General features: G+C 43.1%; 1 protein-coding gene across 1 annotated transcript; it reads right to left on the bottom strand.

Annotated features, from left to right (window-relative positions):
* Positions 1–12322: 12322 nt before the first annotated feature.
* On the bottom strand, positions 12323–17428 carry ZNF281 (zinc finger protein 281). Its single transcript, XM_044432571.1, has one exon. The coding sequence runs from the start codon at positions 17426–17428 to the stop codon at positions 14693–14695; it is 2736 nt and encodes a 911-aa protein (XP_044288506.1). The 3' UTR covers positions 12323–14692.
* Positions 17429–18982: the final 1554 nt, after the last annotated feature.

Genomic DNA, 18982 nt, shown 5'->3' with positions numbered 1-18982 from the left:
AGAGTCCAGCCCTTTTAATTTCCTGCAAATGCCTATGGACAGATTATTTCTTCTTTATGACCCCCATTTCCACCTGTGCAGCTACTTATGGCTGTACCTAGGTTGTGCTGAAATTTCCATGTGGACCCCACAGAACTAAGAAAGGGGACAAGATTTTGTCTTGCTTCACATTTTAGTGTTTCTTCACAAACTGTGCAGAAGAAAAAAATCATGTTTATGGTGGCTCTTGGCCTTGACAGCCAAATGCCTGTTCAGATGCAGTGCAGTTCTGAAAACTGCAGACAAACAATGGAGAAGAGCGACTGCCTTCACATTATGCACATCAGTTTTCTAGAGGCATCTGGCAGGTCACTATTCGAACAGAAAACCGGGGAGAGAACCCCATTCTGATCAGTTGGACCAACTTGGGGTCCTCCAAGTGCTACAGACTTTGCAATTTCCCATCATCCCCAGGCAACATGGCCAAAGCTCAAAAGGAATGTTGGAAGTTGTAATCCAGAACATCTAGAGGTCACCTGGTTGGGAAAGGCTGACTTGGTCTATTGGGCTCTGTTTTCATGGTTGTGGCACAGAGCTGCAACCATGGCCAAGATCTAGGCATGGTTGGGCACTTGCAAATGGTTCACACTCCAGCAGGGCCAGCTTGTTGGCCTGCTTCCACTCTGTCCAGCAACAGAGGTGGAGAGAAGGAGGAGCAGTGGATGCCCAGTGCTTCCCTGAGCATCTAGTGATGCTGAAAAGGAAGTCAAGGAGCAAAGCAAGAGGAACCTGAATTGAGGGTGTCTTGCCCATGCGCCTTCAGTACTTGGCACTGCATTGCCTGAATCCAATCACTCCACCCAGACAAGACAACAATGCATATTTTTGTAAACATATTGTAATCGAAAGGTGAGGTCCACTGTTAAAATATCTTAAGGTTTCCATTTGTAGGAGATTATTAGTTAATAATAATAAATGATGATGATGGAAGTAGCCCAGAGACTCATATCACTACATCCAGGTTAGGCGTACTTAAAGGTAGACATACTGAAGCAAGAAAAATTAATCATAACTAACTTTAATTCCATTGATTTCAATGAGTTCACTCTGGTTCTGATTGTGCTTGAATCTAACCCAAAAATATCAGCTTTTATTTTAATTAAGCTATGTAAGAAACTATGTCTGTCTCAAAAGAATTTTTTAAATGCTCATTTTTAATTCCACAGTTTGGAATATTAGTATTTTTATTTACAATCTTTTTTTACTCTGTGGTTAAGCTAAATACTAAACCTGCTTTGCGCAAAAATTGTTCAGACCTTGGGGTCAAGGAAATCGCAGTATTACATCCCAATAGAAAATGTGTTTCCCTACTCTAAAATAGCCACTTAAGCAAGAATGTGGAAATGATTTATTTGCGGCTAAAACTTCACCTCAGCTGTGTCATGACTGCACAATCATTCATAGAAAGGCTGTTATACTTTAGATTGAAAGAAAAGAATACTAATGAACAAAACAGTTGCGTGTCAAAAGTTACAAGTTACAAAAATTACAAAAATCACCACAGGAAATTCCGCCTGTCATGTATATATTTGGGATAAGAGTTTTGCATTTCTGCACACACGCGCACACACATCACACACGCATACCCCCTCCCCCACCTATGGTTTTATGTTGCAAGCAAATTCAGCTTTTCACTCAATTATAAATAGTGGACTGATCTGGCTTTAGTTATGGACAACTAGCCATGTTTAAGAACCAGCGCTGCAGTGCTAAATTTGCAAGTGAATCTGCTTATCATAAAAGTCCCTGCAGCCAAGAACCAGCAGTCAGCAGCTGTGTTGATCCATTATTAACAAATAATTTGCATTTCAACAGGGAATAACATACTGTGGCTGAGAAAATTCATACCTCTTCCACTTTACCTACTGCAAGAATTGCATTTCAGCTCAGAGCAAAAGGAGAATCCCGAGGAGGATGCTGGCATCTGCTACGAAAAAAGTGCTGGGGATGCATCCCTGGGAGCCCTGGGTCTACCGTATCACTGATGACGACTTGTAGCTCAAGATGCGGCTGCATCCTCATGCGCATCAGGAGATGCAGCCAGCCAGCCCAACAGGGCGCAGTTATGCTGCAGTGTGAGCTGCTTAAGCACAAATATGTCTCTTGCTTAATTGGAGCAACACTTTCAAATAAAAATAGCCTTTAGAAGGAGGGCTGGCACCAGCATTTGGCATCCCTGGAGAACTGCCCAGGCCCCTTTCCTTTCTGGAGCAGTCCTCTGGGCAGAGCTGGGCAGGTGGTTCTAGCCGCCATTTTAATTTCCCATAATGCCCCTGACACCAAGTTGCTTGGAATACTGCTGCTGCCTACTGGTCCCTGCCATCACTTCCCAGTAGGCCCAGCAAAATCCTACCGGGATCAGAAGCTAGCCATGAACTGAAGGACCAGAGAGAGCCAGTGTGGTGTATGGTTAAGAGGACTGCCTCTTAACAAGTGATCTACAAGTGATCTGGGTTCTAGTCCCCACTCAGCCAACTGGGTGACTTTGGGGCAGTCACAGAATCTCAGCCCAAGCTATCTCACAGGATTGTTATCGTGGGGATAAGAGTGAGAGCAGCAAGAAGAGAATTATGCACGGTTCTTTGAGTTCTTTAAAAAGAAAATAAAAGAAAAAGTCAGAATATATTGCTGATAAATAATTAAGGACCTGAAAACCAAATTTCACCCATCTTATTGAAAGAGATTTTTCTCTCCAGAATTGCAATACTGAAATCATAACGGGTTGCTTTCTTGAAGAACATAATATCCAGCAGGGAAAGCACAGGTGATCTACACCTGAGCAAGTCTACACTAAACCTAGGCTGGCATGATCACAGAGGGAAATTAATTTCCCATTTCTCTTGGGCTGCTCATGGGCTGCCTAATGCAATGTAATTATGGCAATTAGGCAGCTAGCAGAGAGGGAAAATAAGATGCCCTGCCTCCTTTTGCTTCCATGATCATGCAAACCTCCCCTAGGAGTCAGGTCAAATGCACACTCAACCTCAGTTCCTGTGCTGGACCAAAGTGACTCAGTTATCTAGGCCTGGACCTTGTCGCTGAAGGAGATGAGCTGAATCATCAACAGGCCTGCCATCGCTTGTGGGAAGTACCTGCTGTGATTGCAGAAGGGCCCATGTCCTGCCCATGGTGTCTCCAGGGAGTGCTTGGAAGATGTCCTGGGAGAGACTGCCAGTCGCTCTTGGGCTCAATGGACTGACACAGGTGCTGCAGCATCCTTCTTCCTTTTAAAGCATTTTAAGCTGGGTGTATCTGTAGTCACAGTTGTGTGTTTTGCTATTTTTAGTTTGAAAAGATACACTTTTAAACAATGACATGGTGCTTTTTCCCAAGTCCATGTATTAATCATCAGGACAGCCTGAAGGAAACTCCACTTTACTCCCATAAGTCACAAAATCCTACAATATAAGGGAGTTTAAAATGCAACACTGCACATCCAAGAAGCACCTGCTTAAACAGGACTCTTTAGCTTGTTTAAGCTGCAAGGATTGTGTAAATGGACAGTGAACCATTAGGTGGATTCTACATTGATAGCCCCCAATACACCCATTTCAGAACTGAGCTCAACTTTTTAGCTGCCAATCAAGTCCAGAGAGGCCAACTTATCTATTACATTCTCCACTGTAAAAATGTTTACATTACAGTAAAAATAAATTCCACAAGGTTTCCATTTCCCACATCAAACTTTATCCACATTTGTATAGCAATATAGTGAGCATGGCCTTTAACACACTATTGAGTTACTGTGTACCACTAAAAAATTGATTTAAATGGAGGTCCAAAAGAAATAATATCTAAATACATTCTCCTACTGTTCAAAGGTAACCCCCATTCCCCAGTCTCTACAGAAGTCAGATTTGAACTCATCTGCTCAGAAATTGATTGCAATCTCATAAAAATGAGAGGTTCTAACCTTTTAGAGGATGAGTAACTGAGTTAAAATCCCTCCAGACTAATATAATGTAGAATTGATATTAAAGCCAAATTTTTAATTAGGAAAACTCAGCTAAAGCATTTTATGTAGCAATTGGGGTTGGGGTAGAAGAGAAAAAGAGGGAAGTGAAAAAGCAAAGGGAAAGGTCCAGCTTAAAATGTCAGCTGGACTTCTTCATAATACAAATTCAATCTGCAGGATTCAAAGATACTTCCTTCCAAAAGGTGGTTTATCCTTTGCCTTGCTGAGTATTTCTAATTAATTTATACAGCCTAGACTGGAACAAGTAAATTTAGCATTTTATTAGTTGATCCTTGTGAAATCTGCCTGGATAAATTCTGTTATTAGTGGTTTTAAAATAGAAATAAATATAGGCACAATCCTATGCATGTTTAGACAAAAAGTGTTCTACAGTTCCCCAGCTGGGAAAGGTGGGAGTTGTAGGACTTTTTAAAAATCTAAACATGCACAGGATGGCACCCAAAATAAATAATACATGGAGTAAACCATTTGTATAAGAAAACGGAAAATCTGCTGTGCACTCCATATTTAGAAAATCACATGTGAATTTGGATTGGTACCAATAAAATTAATCTGTTGGTGGAATATTGTGAAAAAAGGAAACAAACAGAACATGGTATTTAATGAAGAACAGTGAATAAAAATATTCAAAGACCGGCAAAGTGCAAAATGTTGTGGTCATTGGCTGAAGTTTGTAACCAGTGGGCTTAATACAAGGGTGGAGAACCTCAGTCCAGGGGACAAATCTATGCTCTTTGGGGTCTGAATCCTGCCCTCTGGGGATGGCCATGCTGTCCTGCTCAGGCACACTTTGAGCTACGGGGCAACCCAAAAAAGGAAAGTCATAAAAAAGGCACCAAGGTTTCAGTCCAATTAGGGAGCAGAGTGGGTGGACAGCCTGAGATGGTCCAGGTATAAGCAAAGGTCAAAGCACAAGATACATTACTCTGTCCAGGAGAAGAATCAAGTAGAAGTCTAGCAGTCAGTATCACAAACCATCAATGGGGGTCTCAGAACTAAGCAATGGAGCTCAAGAGCAATGCTGGCTAGCCAAACATTTAAGACTTCCAGAAATGGCTCAGCCTCTGCCTTAGAGGCGGAGTGCCTTGTCTCTGGCAGAGATGGAGTTATGGACATTTCCTCCAAGGGCCCAGGCTCCTCCTGGTTTTCTAATGGACAGTGCAAGGACATCCATCTCTGGAAGCTCTAGTTAACCCCTCTAAAAGCTCAACTTCCTCCTCAAAAGGGAGTCCTCATGCACCTGCTCCCTTTCCCCCAGTTTTGGTGGCTTCCTAGCTTTTTTTTCTTCCTCACCTGAAAAGTTTGAATTGCTCTACCTATCAGCAGTAAAAACTTTCAGCTACAATATTATTTCATTTGGGCTCTTTTCTTTTATGTCTGACTTCTTTTATCTTCATCCCCACGCACCACTGAAATGTATCCTATCCAGGAGCAAGATTGTATTTAGCCCTCAAATGAAAAGAGGTTCTCCAAACCAAATGAAGGACATTTCTGTCACCATATGTTGCCGTGCAGCTAACAAAGAGCTTCTCAACCAGATGAATACATGAAAGGAACTGATAGGCGGGATGAAAAGCTCATCCTCTGTGATGAAGCCCCTGCATCTGGTAGTCAAGTATCCCCTAGGAGTAGCAAATGCTGGAACGCAACCACAGGAGATGGAGCTTACCATCAGAGACTGCTTGTGAAGTTCACTAGGCATGTGTTTTGCCATGGTCACGCATTGTTCACATGGCCATTCTTGCGACCTGCTTTCGGGCATTCAAGTGCAGTCGATTAAAAAGGGGGTTGGGGAAATGACTGGGCCAGGAGCAAACCTTCTGTGTTTCCCTAATGAAAACCTCTCCTCAATCCTTCCCCATAGGCCAAGGCTAAAATAAGCCCCCGAGGAGTGGCATGGGAGGTCCACTTTCAGCAGCATGGCTCCACTTTCTTTGCACGTGCAGCCAAATGAGACAGTCAGGCAGTAGGATGCTGTGATGTACAGCACACTGTAAGACTTCAGGCTCTGGGTGGGAAAGGCCATTTTTCAAGGCTCAAAGCTCTCTGGAAGTAAAACAAAAAGGCAAGTGCAGCAGAGGAAAAGATGTCACAGCTCCACTCTCACCTGGTACTACCAATGTCCTTTTGAACAGAGGAGCATTAAAATATGTGACCCCAGCAATATGCAACTTAAAGAGAGTCCGTTGCAAATGCCCCCCGGACTTTCCTGCGTAGACCAGGTCTCACAGGCCTGCATAAGAGGTATAGGAGCCAACAGTACCTGACAACTCAGTGTCTATGGTGAGCCAGATGTTGGTGTTAGGTGATATGGTGCAGCACTGAAACCCTAGGGTGCTACTGGATGTCAGATTTTAGGACTGGACTATTAGCATATCAGATGCTTTGAAGATACTTAGGTATGCATTTTTTTCAAGAAGTAATTCACAATGAAGCCAGGTACAACCGAAACATGAAGAAAACTAAGGAAGGAAGGAAGGAAGGAAGGAAGGAAGGAAGGAAGGAAGGAAGGAAGGAGGGGAGGGAGGGGAGGAGAAAGATCTCTGCAACACTTGATGTGTATAAAATACACACTGTTGACACTTTAATTAGACTGATCTCTTCCTATCACTTCCAAGTATAACCTGTATATTTATGGACATTTTATTGAACCTGCTAATAGTGTAAAACAGGAAACTTGCATGTTACAGCTATCTTAGTCTGTCCTTCTTGCCACATCAAAATATTGATTCAGCTTTCAAAAGCCAAAAGGACTTACCAGGCAAGAAAGACAGATGATGGTTATCAGGGTAGAGGACAAGAATTCTGGAGTGTGTCCTAAGGGTGCTGCACATCTGGAAAAGCAGCTCTTCCATATTATTTCTTGTCCCCTAGACATGACATCCTTATTTTATCAGATTTAATATTCATATACCCTACAACATAACCCACAGGGTCACTGGCAGCAGCAAATGAAAAATTAAAGCGTTTTAAGTCAGGAAAAAGACAAAATATAATGATATAGTCATAAAATTCAAACACATCTTCCCAAGATTCCAGTAGATTTGTCAAAGAATGCTAACCTCTGAAAATACCCTGCATTTTTTATTCCAGAATGTCTGAAGACTAGACTGCCAAGCCTTGCCACCACCACTTAAAGCATAACAGCAGTTAAATATTTTCTTTGAACACAAAACATGTATTGTACAGAAGACAGAATGTTGGAATAATCTGTCCTTTGCTAAATGTGCTTTCATGAGGAAATCGTCCCATAAAAACCAACCATGACATAAGCTCAGCCCCAACTTTATGCCGGTGGGGAGGTATCTAAGCTAATTAAGGGAGGAAAGTATGCAAAAAGATTGTTGTTCTAGCTTATTAATAATGTCTTTTTAAAATAGCACAAAAGAATTTAATGGCACAGAAATAAATGTTTCAAAATCTTCTCAAGAATTCAGAGATAAATGACATGAGTTTCTCATGGGACCAAATGACTATCCGTTAGCATTCAAACAACACTTACCTTTTTCAGGAAAGACTGAATGACAACTTATGCGGGAGAAAGTGAAGGGACAGATTCAGGGACAAAACCAGAGACCACGGCCATTCACAACCATGAATATGTCTGCTTCCACATAGCTCTATCCGCAGTGCCAGGCCCAGAATGGGAGCCATTGGGCAAGATATCTGCAACACACACCCTTCTTCCATGGTCTACCATTCACACCACCCATTTTCTCCAGAACCTTTCGCTCACCTTCTTTCTCATCCTCCTGCTTGATTGACAGGCTCAGAGCCTGTGAGCCGCCACTGCCACCGACTTCTCCCCACCTCACTACCAACATTGACTAGGCCAGAGTGAGTGGCAGACAAACAGGTCCAAGAGTGAAAATGAGGGTAAAGTCTAGTCACCTCCTGCAGGAGTATTCCTATCTTGGACATTACTCTGCCTATCAAACTGCACAGCATTTGATCTGTTTCTGGATCATCCAGGGAACCAGCCAGAGAGTTTCAGCTACTAGGTGGTGGTGAAGATCTGCCTCTGATATATTTATACATAGGGACAATAGAGAGATTTAATTAAACACTCTGATTTCATAAAAACAAAGAACACTGCAACCTGACATAATATATTTTGTGCCAACACTTTGTATGCGCCTTCACTTATAATGTGCCCTCTGGGAAAAAGCCAAGGTGGACCATACACTTTACACACAAAACGGTGCAGGTATGATTACAAGCATCTTCCAGAAGGGCTGGCAAATTAAAACGATGTTTTAATGCTTTACAATCTTTTATTTAATCTTGGAGACATGTCATTGTAGAAATCATGAGACCAACTCAATGACTGTGACTCAGTTTCCTAGGCACTCACACATCCACATAGTTAATTCCCAAAAAGGGCATGATGTCCCACATTTATTTTATTATTTATTTATTTAAAACTTTTGGAAGCAATTTACTGGCATGCTTAATTTGCTATGCAGCAGGCAATGGACAGAGGGGAAAGGAACATTTGGATACAACTCACAAAGTATAATTTTTGAAGAACAGGGACTATACACACATCTTCACACACAATCTTACTTATGAGCTTGCTTTTCCTACAGCTCTTTCGTAATAGCTGTAGCTTTTATAATAGCTTTTATAATAGCCAGTAACTCAACTTTGTAAGCCTCACAAATGTTACTCGCCTACCACAGAAGAATAAAAGAACATAACGCAGGTGCCTGTGGGGGACTAGCAGAAGGAGGACCAAAGAGTTGGATCTTTCTCTAACAGCTCACTGCATTTCTCCTGTAAGCAGGTTTCACAGGAAAGACGGAGTGCCATTCCTTCTTTTGCCAGCCTGCTCATTCACATCCACTGAATTCTTTGCTAGCTACAGTTACGGTGACCAAACAAGTGCTAAAAAATAGATGTCTGGACTTACAATTATAGTGTCAGAAGGCTCACCGTTTTTCCAAATGCTTGGAATTCTGGGGACAAGGGAAATACATCTTCTTGACAATTCCTATTCTGCAATATTCACTCCAATTACTTAAAAAAAATTTAAATGCTTTTCACAAAATAGAGGACACAGCTGCCAATTTGGGCATACCAAGACATGATACTTAGTAAAACTGAAACTTCTGCATGGCACCATCCATAGGGTGAATTCTTATGAATACCCTTGAAAGAACATTCCAAAATATTGAGGCACAAGAATAAGATTACCCACCTCAAAAATATTCTGCATACCTTTCTCTTCCCCACTTGGAAACCTATTAACATGACTGGAAATTAGAAATGCAGCATTTAAATGTAGTCCCTGATTCTTTGGTTAAATGGTCCAAAGAATACATGTTACTGGATATGCAAACTGTATTCACTGAACATCGAAACATTCAAGAATCAGGAACACTACAGAACAGCAAAGGCAAGTAGGTACACTAGACCTAGGGGCATGGCGTTTGAACCACACATCAGAAGCTGACCATCCAAGACCTATCATAAGAAGCTACTCATACATAGTCAAAACAAGCCTTTCCCAGACTTGGGCCCACAACTTTCTGTCTGCGAATCCTAGCACATCTGAATATTGGCCATGCTGGTAGAGGCTGAGGGGAAACGAAGTTGGAAAGATCTGGGGGTACCAAACTGATGAAAATGTAGGTTATACCATCAGACTGCCGAAACAAAAGAGCTGTTGAAATGACAAACCCCAAAATATCTTCTTTGGGCAAGCTTGGCGGATGGGGTTTACAAGACAGATGCTTTTGCCATTTTAGTTGCACATGGACCAGCAGACTGAAGCCACTGAGATAGTTGATGAGTTCACCAGTAAAATGTGGAGGCAGTTAACATTTAATGTATGCTCTTTCAGTGCAGCAGATCCGATTAGATTTATTTCTGGACCATTCCAATGTATATTATCTTCAGATGTCATCCAAATATTTTAAGCAATTCTGCCCTTGATTCTGTTATTTTTATGAGAGCAGCATAAAATAGTGCAATGAAATTACTAGAAGGCAAAATTATTAGTTCCACCTAGCACTGCGAAGAAGGATCGTAGCTTGTCTATATTCTGAAAGGGACAGGATAATGAGAAATGACTATTGGAAAGTTCTCCTTAAAAACCCAAGCAAACATGCTTCCAGTGCCTTGTGAATTTACCCTTAAATTTTCATGTTTCTTCCCCACTTCAATATAAAGTGGGGAAGTTTGAAACAATGACTATACAGGTGAACTTAGAGCATACACGAACTGTATTGTTTAATCATTAGTTTTTAATGCTCTCATTCACCTTTTTTAGAGATCGGAAAAACCATTTTTGCCCACAAGTCCACCCACATATTGAAGAAAAATTGCTTTTAAGCATCTAGGCTTCTGGAGAACTTTTGCAGTTTATTGCTGCAACAGTCTTCAAAGGAAACATTCAATTCCAATTTACAACATCATCAATTTTTACCCCCATGCGCTTCCCATTCCTATAACTAACACTGTAAAAGAAAAAGGCTGCATTTTCAAAATGTCTTTCACTGCCTTTATGTCCATTAAGGTCTAATTGATATAAAGGTAAGCTCAGGGTTTACTTAAAAGGGACAACTGTGCTGCCATTTCCAAGTTGTCTCCCATGTCTCATCCATGATCAAGCACATTCTAAAGCTTCCAAAAAAGTCCCTTCCTCCAGAGGAAAAGACATTTTGGATTCAACCCCCTAAATACCAGTTTTGAAAAGATGGGAGGCTACTCATCCAGTGCAGTGCTTGTAAAGAATGGCTTTGCAATTTCTTCTTCTACTTACCAATTAAATATAGTGACTGATGTTGAAAGCTCATGCATGTTTACTTGTAAACAAGTCTCACTAAATAGGTTTGGACAACATGCCACAGCTTCCCATGATGAGCCATGTGACCTGCAGGCACAAGACTGAATATGCAACACCTGCTCAAGAGTCACGGTGTCCTGTGAACCTGGTCAGGTGGGGATTACACAATAGTTGAACCACCCTTGCGTAACACTAAACTGTCCGTGAGCTTTGTAAGGGTTGTTTAACCCTTACTTAACATTTATTTATATTTATTTAAAACATTTATACCCAGTCTATACCAAAATAGGTCTCCAGACGTACACAGTACGTATAGATTACAACACATGTGCATATTCAAAATAGCATGCACACACGTCAGCCACAGCATGGGTTAAACAATACATGGTGGACTGCACTCCTGTGTAAATGGTCCCACCTTGCTCAACAAGGTCTTAATCCCAGGCAAGTATGTTTGCAATGGCAACCAAAGAGATTGATCCTTGAATCAGAAAATACTCAACTGAAATCTTGCCTGTTATTTTACTCATATGATGGCTTTAGGACAACCACACTCTCTCAGATTCCCATCTTGCAATATGGGGATAATGGTAGATTTTTATGCTACTGCTGTCCCTATCTCTTTAAACCATTTCTTTGTTTTATTGCTTTAATATTTTCTGTAAACCAGCTTGAGCATTTTTAAATGGAAAAAAAATCATTTACTTAAAAGTGAGAGAAAAGCTTTGTAGTAAGGATTGTTTGTAAAGCACTTTAAAAGCACCAAGAATGTGAACTAAAATAATCCAAGTGTCATGGAAAGAGCTTCTTTAGTCATGCCATAAGCCTCCACTCTAGAATAAGACCCTTCCCACAACATATACCAAAAAGAGATACTGGAACTCCACCACATCCCCTCACATCTGACAAAAAGCCCCCTTTGAGATGTATTGTTCTTTAGTCCCTTGATTTGACTATTAAAGAGTACACCTCAATCCAGTGGCAGTGTCCAAGAATGGAACACTCATTCATGGAACCTGTTGTGAAAGCTAAGGTCTCCCTCAGCCTTTCTGCAGGGAGAGAAATTGAATCCAACCCTCTGTGCTGCCTCTTAAAATCTTTGGGATTTTAGCTTTTAAAGCATTTATGCACAGAGCCTTAGCAGGTGGATTCTGAGATAGAAAGTATGCCCACTATTCTCAGTTATTCATGCAAGTCCCTACCCAGCTTATGGATTCATATGAAGAAGCTGGTTTCCAAGTGTGTAACATCCACAACTGGATGGGGACAATGCAATAACTATAACAGATTTGATTTATATCCCACTTCTCAACAGGTTCCCAGGTCAGCTGGGAACTAGAACAGATATTTAAAGTTAACACAGTAAAAGATGCTGGAATGATAAGCAAGCAAGCGTTTGCCAATTTGTTCTATTAGCAAAAAAAGGATCACAACTTAACACTACTAATCGAGAATAGTACCACCAAACAAAATTTGCAACACAAACATTTCAAAGAGAAATTATTTAAATCTCAAAGTAACGAAAAAGAGTGTTTTTATTGTTCACCTAAACAAGTTTTACAATAAAAATACCTTTAAAAGCAAGCATGTTCTTCTTCTATTGTTCCAGCAATTTAGTTTAAAACATTTTATGGAATTTTCTTGACAAAGCCAGTCATGTAACTGGATAGATAATACAACAGCATCTTCTTTCCTTAGATTTTTGTGAATAGCATTTTAATTGGTCACAGTCTAAGCAAACAATCCCGGAACACATATACTATCCAGTACACACAATATAAAGAAAATAAATCATAACCGCTGTGGAACAGAATATCCCCAAAACAAAGACAAAACCCATAGTAGAACACAGTGGTTAAGGTAAACTCCATCCCTTGATGATAAGTTGTGCTCTGTGCCTGGAAGGCAGGGGAAATTAACAGCACTAATTTGAAGGACGGGAAATACATAATCAAGTATATATACTCAAGTAGGGTTTAATTAATGATGCATTAGTAACAAGGTGGTAGTTCATTTGGTAAAACAGTGTTCAGGTTGATTTGGTGGACGGGGTAAAGAGAGAAAATGGGTATGTTTAACATTTTGTAACAATTTAAGAATTTCATAGTTCTGTAACACCATCTTCGTAAAAGAAGTGTTTTACACTCGTACAATGTTAATTACTTTATTATACATGGTAGCCTGCAATAGGCCCATTACACAATAAGACTGCAAACAACCACTGGTACTTTTCTGCCTTCAGAAAGTACGTAAGATAGAAACATCACCAAAAGTACATTTTTAAAAATCTGCATAAACATCACCAAAATTACATTAAAGAACTAATTAGGAAAAAAATACATCTGAAAAAGTGGTTCTGGGCAGTGCAACTGCTTTTTAGCAGTCTGAAAATAGCCACTAAGTTTTCTAGCAGGTTTCCGTGGCTCCACAGGTTCTAAACAAGATTCACATATCATAAATAATGTACCACAAAATATACATGAATTTGAGCAACAATTCCTTGGGAAGATCTTGGCTACAATAAGCCACATAGGTATTGGTCACATGGTTCATTCATTTAGGCCAACCTCTGAATGGAAGTGCAGACTTAATACACAAGCCTGCAAAGTGTCCTACATTTCCTTGTAACCACATGTACTCTTAACCCCCACCCACACCCTACCCTCAAAATACTCAAAACTGCCTGTGGACATGGATGACTAAACTAGTAAATCCCAACGCATGGTGCAGGGCTTCGCTATGTACAACTGAGTAACTGTTCTTAGTATGGAAACCTTTATGGCCTTCTAAAATAAAGGGGCATTCAACTTTTTTAATTGTTCAGCTTTTGATGTCACAAGACATCAGAAAACACATAATAAGTTATGCAATCTTCTGGAATGTAAATCTTCTAAAATTCCAGCTTTTACCTAAAAGGAACAGGAAGAGATCACAAATCGTGGAGAGTGGGATTGATATAAAAAATAACTGATAAAATACAGGGACCTAAGACACTAAACAGAAATACTTAAGCAGAAGAAAGAAGATTTGGAGGCCAATTTGAGGGATTAAAATATATAATAAATAATGCATCCCAAAACGTATATAAATTATGACTGTAATTTTCATTTAGGGTTCCAATGACATAAATTTGCCTCTTTAAAATTCTTCTTGTGGATTATACCACTCAAATCTCCTTACAAAATTACAGTCTTCAGGAAAAAATGGGGGTGGGCATTATAGTTTGTATTAAAGCTATCATTCTAGGCTTATACCAAGGATCTGAGAATATCTACCCCACCAGTCTGGAATGAGTATCATCATCTGGAAAAGAAACAGAGTACATTAGCATCTATAAACAAGCTGTAGGTAGCCAAGTTCTCAGAAATTTTTATCACCCAGATATAAGACAGCAAGTTGTAATGTTTTAGATCCCTTTGTTAAATGGTGAAGTAGATTTGCCACTTATCTATAAACTGGAAACTCTAATACACCAGTAGTGCACAGAATCTCCTTGCTTCGTTACATTTTCCTGAGAGTAAAGCAATTAAAATAAACCTTAATCCTAGGAACAAAGGTTTTTTTGTTTTTGTTTTTTTCTCTTTTTTAGTTTTTTGCATTTTGCAACTTTTGGGCTATTCCCTGACAATCTAAATATGTAAATTGGATTGCTAAACACTGTCACATGAACACATAAAATGCAAACTATCAAGTCTATTGATCTGATTAAAAACCATAATACAAACTGATCTAAAATTACATTAACAAAAACTAAATATGAAAAGTTGCATTGAAAGGGCGTGTTACATTATTTGTATTAGACTTGTGTAGAAACATTCCAATGGCAGTGTTATCAAAATAAAACTAATACATGAAGATCACCCCAAAACCTAGTCACACTTGGAACTTTACCTATAACTTTGGCTAGTTGGGGTTTTTACTCTTGTACTACATGGCTCACTTACATCAGACATTATATTTGTATACCCTGAGAAATCTGATACTGAAGTCCTTACTCTATGGTCCACTTCCCCATTAGAGTTAGCAATAAAAGTCATTGGCACCCTGCTGCCCGTCTTAAACTGAGAACCAAATGCTTGTGCAAAGGTCTCTATCTGATATGTTGCTCGATGTTCCAGGTCTTTTTGAGGATCTATCTGGTTAGCTAGCTCCTGAGATGGAATTGGAAAGCTTGCTGAAGATTCTAGGTTTTTTTGTTCCTTCTGGCTATTCAATTTTTGAGGCGTAGACTGATAACCTGATGAAGTGTCTAGATTTTTCTGAGAGTCTATCAGGTCATCTAGCTCTTGCGAAGGAGTCAACTGTTGATGGGTTGCCTCCAAAGCAGATAAATAAAAACCAGGCTGAGATCCAAGCAACATCCCAAAAGGAGGCTTTGTCAATGCAGAGGTAACAGATTGGCCAAAACCACACTCAAGTGGAGATGTAGTGTATATTTGTTTGTCTTGAAACAAAGTATGGTTATGAAGGCTTGAAGACAAACTTACAAATTGAAAACTGGGTCCAAAAGCAAAACCAGTACTATTGGTTGTTCTTTCAAACGCATGTTGGAGGTATTTTGAGTATTCTTGCAACACACTTGCTTTGTCGCTTGGAGCTGTTTGGGAGCTGGGGCTCAGGTTCTCCTCTTGAACCATGTCTGTGTGTTCTCCTGAGGCATGCAAGTCCACACGCTGTTCAGTGATGCTGAAGGGATCTTCTTTCTGGCCTTCTGATTTGTGAGAGTACTGCTCTAGAATACTTTGCAAGACTTCATCAGGAATGCTAGACTTGTCGTGACAAGATTTGATGTCAGCATTTAGGGATGATGAGTCTATAAGAGATAAAGGGGTTTCACTGTCCATAACACTTACACCTGCAGACTGAATAACAGACGGTTGGGAGGCCATATGCCCAACATTTATAGAAAAGGCACTGTTACTGCTGGCGGTTTGCAAATATCTTCTTTTCTTTGAAAATTGCATGGCATCATCATAATTGCTACTTAATTGACCTGGTTTACTACCTGCAGCTTGGAGAAGGCCAATAGCATCTACGCTAGTATTTGCAACTATGCCAAGAGAGCCACTGGGTTTTCCAGACAACTGTTTTTGACCAAGAAGGTCAGGTAATGGTGACACAAAGTTCAGAAAACTCTTGTCTGGAACTTTCCTGCTTCCTTTTTTAAAGACTAGTTTTGGCACTTTTTTCTGTAGTTCTTCTATCCCAGTGCCAATCAAGCCACCACTGGAAGACACTATAGGAATCTCCACCGCATAGTTCGGCAAAGTCATATTAGATACAATTTGAGACTCGGATACTTTATGACTAGGCTTGCTGTCTTTGTTTTCAGTGGATATACATTTTGCTTTGCTTTTTCTCCTTGACGAACCTGTATTTCCCTGAGACAACATAGACAAGTTGCCCATGCTATGGTTTGATGGCCCAGGATCCATTCCAGCACTTGCTTTCCCTATGGCTTCTCCACACGTACGTCTGTGCTTCAACAGTCTATCAGTCCTTGAAAAATACTGCTGACAGGTTTCACATTTGTATGGCTTTTCTCCACTGTGCGTCCTCTTGTGTCTCTCCATATGATACTTTTGGATGAATTTCATACTGCACTGGTCGCACCCAAACGGCTTCTCCCTGCTGTGGATCTTTTCATGTCTCTGTAGCAAATACTTCTGAATGAAACCCATGTTGCACTGGCTACACTGGAAAGGCCTCTCGCCGGTATGAATGAGCACATGCCTGCGCAGATGATAGGAGCTCCTGAAGGCAGCACTGCAGTGTTCACAGACATGAGGTTTCTGGCTAGGGGACAGCATGGCAGCATCTCCATCTCCTGTCGCGAGGGACTTGGACGAAGTGCTCGGCTTCCTCTTGGCTTTGATTCCCTGAGATTCTGACTTTGGCCTCTTCACCTTCCTGGCCTGGGTGTCATTCTTGGGCTCCTCCGAGCCAACAGGACCCACTTCACCACCGCTCCGGATGCCCAGCAGCAAGTCTCCTCGGTGAGGATGATGATGCAAATGGTGGAACAGGCTGAGGTCTTGGATCACACTCTGGCCAGCCCCTTCCACACCGCTGCCGCCACTAGCAAGACCAGGGTGCCGCTCCTCCCCAGCTATCCCGAAGAGGCCCCCATAATGGTGATGGTGGTGATGGGGTGGCGGCTGCTGCTGCTGCTGCTGCTCCTCGTCCTCCTGATCGCTGGGCTTCTCCTGCTTGATGTTCACCAGCGAGTGGAAGAAGCCCCAAGAGCTCCTCTGGGAGGAGGCGCAGGGGGCAGAGAGGGGGAACCCCCCTGCAGGCTCCTTCTTAAAAGTCATGCTTTGCGGGAGGGCAGGAGGGGGGGGCGGCGGCGGCGGGGGCTCGGCGGCCGTTGCCGTCGTCGCGGTGGCGGTGGCGGAGGAGGAGGACGAGGAGGCGGCGGAGGGGGTGGCCGAGGAGGAGGAAGAGGAGGCCGAAGTCAGCCCACAATGCTGCGGGGGCGCGGCCGGCCGGGTGAAGCTGGTGACTGGCGGCAGGCGGTGATTGAACATGACCATGCTGGGGGGGAAAGCGGGCTCCATCGCCGCCCTCTTGGAAGAGCCGCCGCCGCCGCCGCCGCCGCCCAGGAAGCCGCTGCCGAGTTTCATGTCCCTCGAGGACGGGGACCGCGGCGGAGGGAGGGCAGCGCAGGCGCGGCCCTCGGCGCTGCTGCGGCGGCTGCCGGACCCCCGGCCGCGGCCGCTCGCTCCTCGCTCACCCGCCGGCTGTCTGTCCGCCCGCCCGTCCGCCCGCTGGCCGGCCCGCCCGCCCGTCCGTCCGCTCGCTCGCCTGCTCGGCTCCGCGCTTCAGCGCCCGCTAGCGCGGCGATCCTGGAGGCCGCTCGCCGGGCGCATCCTTCGCCTTCGCCGCCGCTCGGCCCCACCCGGCCCAGGCGAGGCTCGCCGCCCCCGCCGCCGCTCGCTCTTTACGGCCGCCGCCGCCTCCAGTTAAAAATATCGCCGTCTCCGCTCCACAATGGAATTAGCAGAGCCCCCCAGCAAGGCCTGCACTGCACATGCGCCACGCGCGGCATGCTGGGAAGGATTGCCCAGTCAGGAGGGCAGCGGATTCGGGGGAGAGCAAAGGCGCAGGCGCGGGTGGACCCCCGTCCTCGCGCTGCCTCCCTCCCCCCCCCCCGCCTCCAGTGGCAGCACGCATTACCTCACCCTCGCCACGGGCGGGCCAGTTGCTCTCCAGGCTGACACCAACTTGGAGGGCGGTGGGGGGGGAGGCCCCCGGTGCCCCATCCTTGGTGATGCAGCGGCCCCATGGGAATAAATGCAGTTATTTCTCTGCCGGCTGCGGGTGCAAATGGGCGCCCGGGGAACGCAAGCACATACGAGTTACACGCATCTAGTATGCATGTCTCTGCACGATGCACACGTGTTGGGGCGGGGGGGGGAATGGCATTGCATGCCCGCGGTTGGTCCAGTCACAAAGCATCGCCTGCGTGCTAATGCCTGGCCGCGGTTACTGGAGAGGAAGTCCCGGGGACTCCAGGCGGCCAGAAGAGCATGCGACTAGGGGGTGCAGCCGCAAAAGTTCCGGGAACTGATCGATAGAACAGAAAGCAGCAACCAACGGCCAGGTAGTTTCGGGAGAGAAGGAAGCTGGGAGGTTTGCATTGCCCGCGGCGACCCACTGACGTCCCTGACTGAGTCAGCGTTTGCATTGCCAAAGAAGTGGCTGAGATGTTCAGAAGATGTTGCCGTAGATTCTAGCTGGATACCGGGAAATGCTGCCTGACTGTAAGGCCAGCACTGAGCAATAGATCAACTTACCCATGGAAGTTATGAAATCGCCTTTGTCCTAAAGGATATGGATGAGCTTTCAGGGCTATTTTTATTCTTAAAGAGTCGTGAGTTCTGCAGCTGCAGTACCTCGAGACAAGCAAACCACGAGTTCCTTGCCACATTACCCCAATCTGTGTTTTCCTAATCACTCTATTACTTCTTAGGCTTGTCCGTGAGGTACTACAGATCTAAAATGAAATCCCACATCCAACTGCACATAAACAAATTGGAGCCATCTTTGTTTTAGAGACGAGTTTATATATAGTGTGTCATGTCCATGTCAGAACTTAAAACCGTGCACTGTAAAACAGTCTTCCTCAATCTCGTGCCCTCCAGATGTTTTGGACTTCAGGTCCCATCAACTCCAGC

Source organism: Varanus komodoensis, unplaced genomic scaffold, assembly GCF_004798865.1.
Source record: "Varanus komodoensis strain SLA01 unplaced genomic scaffold, ASM479886v1 scaffold24, whole genome shotgun sequence".
Classification (NCBI taxonomy): Eukaryota; Metazoa; Chordata; class Lepidosauria; order Squamata; family Varanidae; genus Varanus; species Varanus komodoensis.
The sequence above is the reverse complement of the archived record's forward strand: the minus strand, read 5'-3'. Positions and strand labels throughout refer to the sequence as shown.

Excerpts from the sequence above, each read along its gene's own strand:
- ZNF281 (XM_044432571.1), bottom strand. The coding sequence starts at position 17,428 with ATGAAACTCGGCAGCGGCTTCCTGGGCGGCGGCGGCGGCGGCGGCGGC.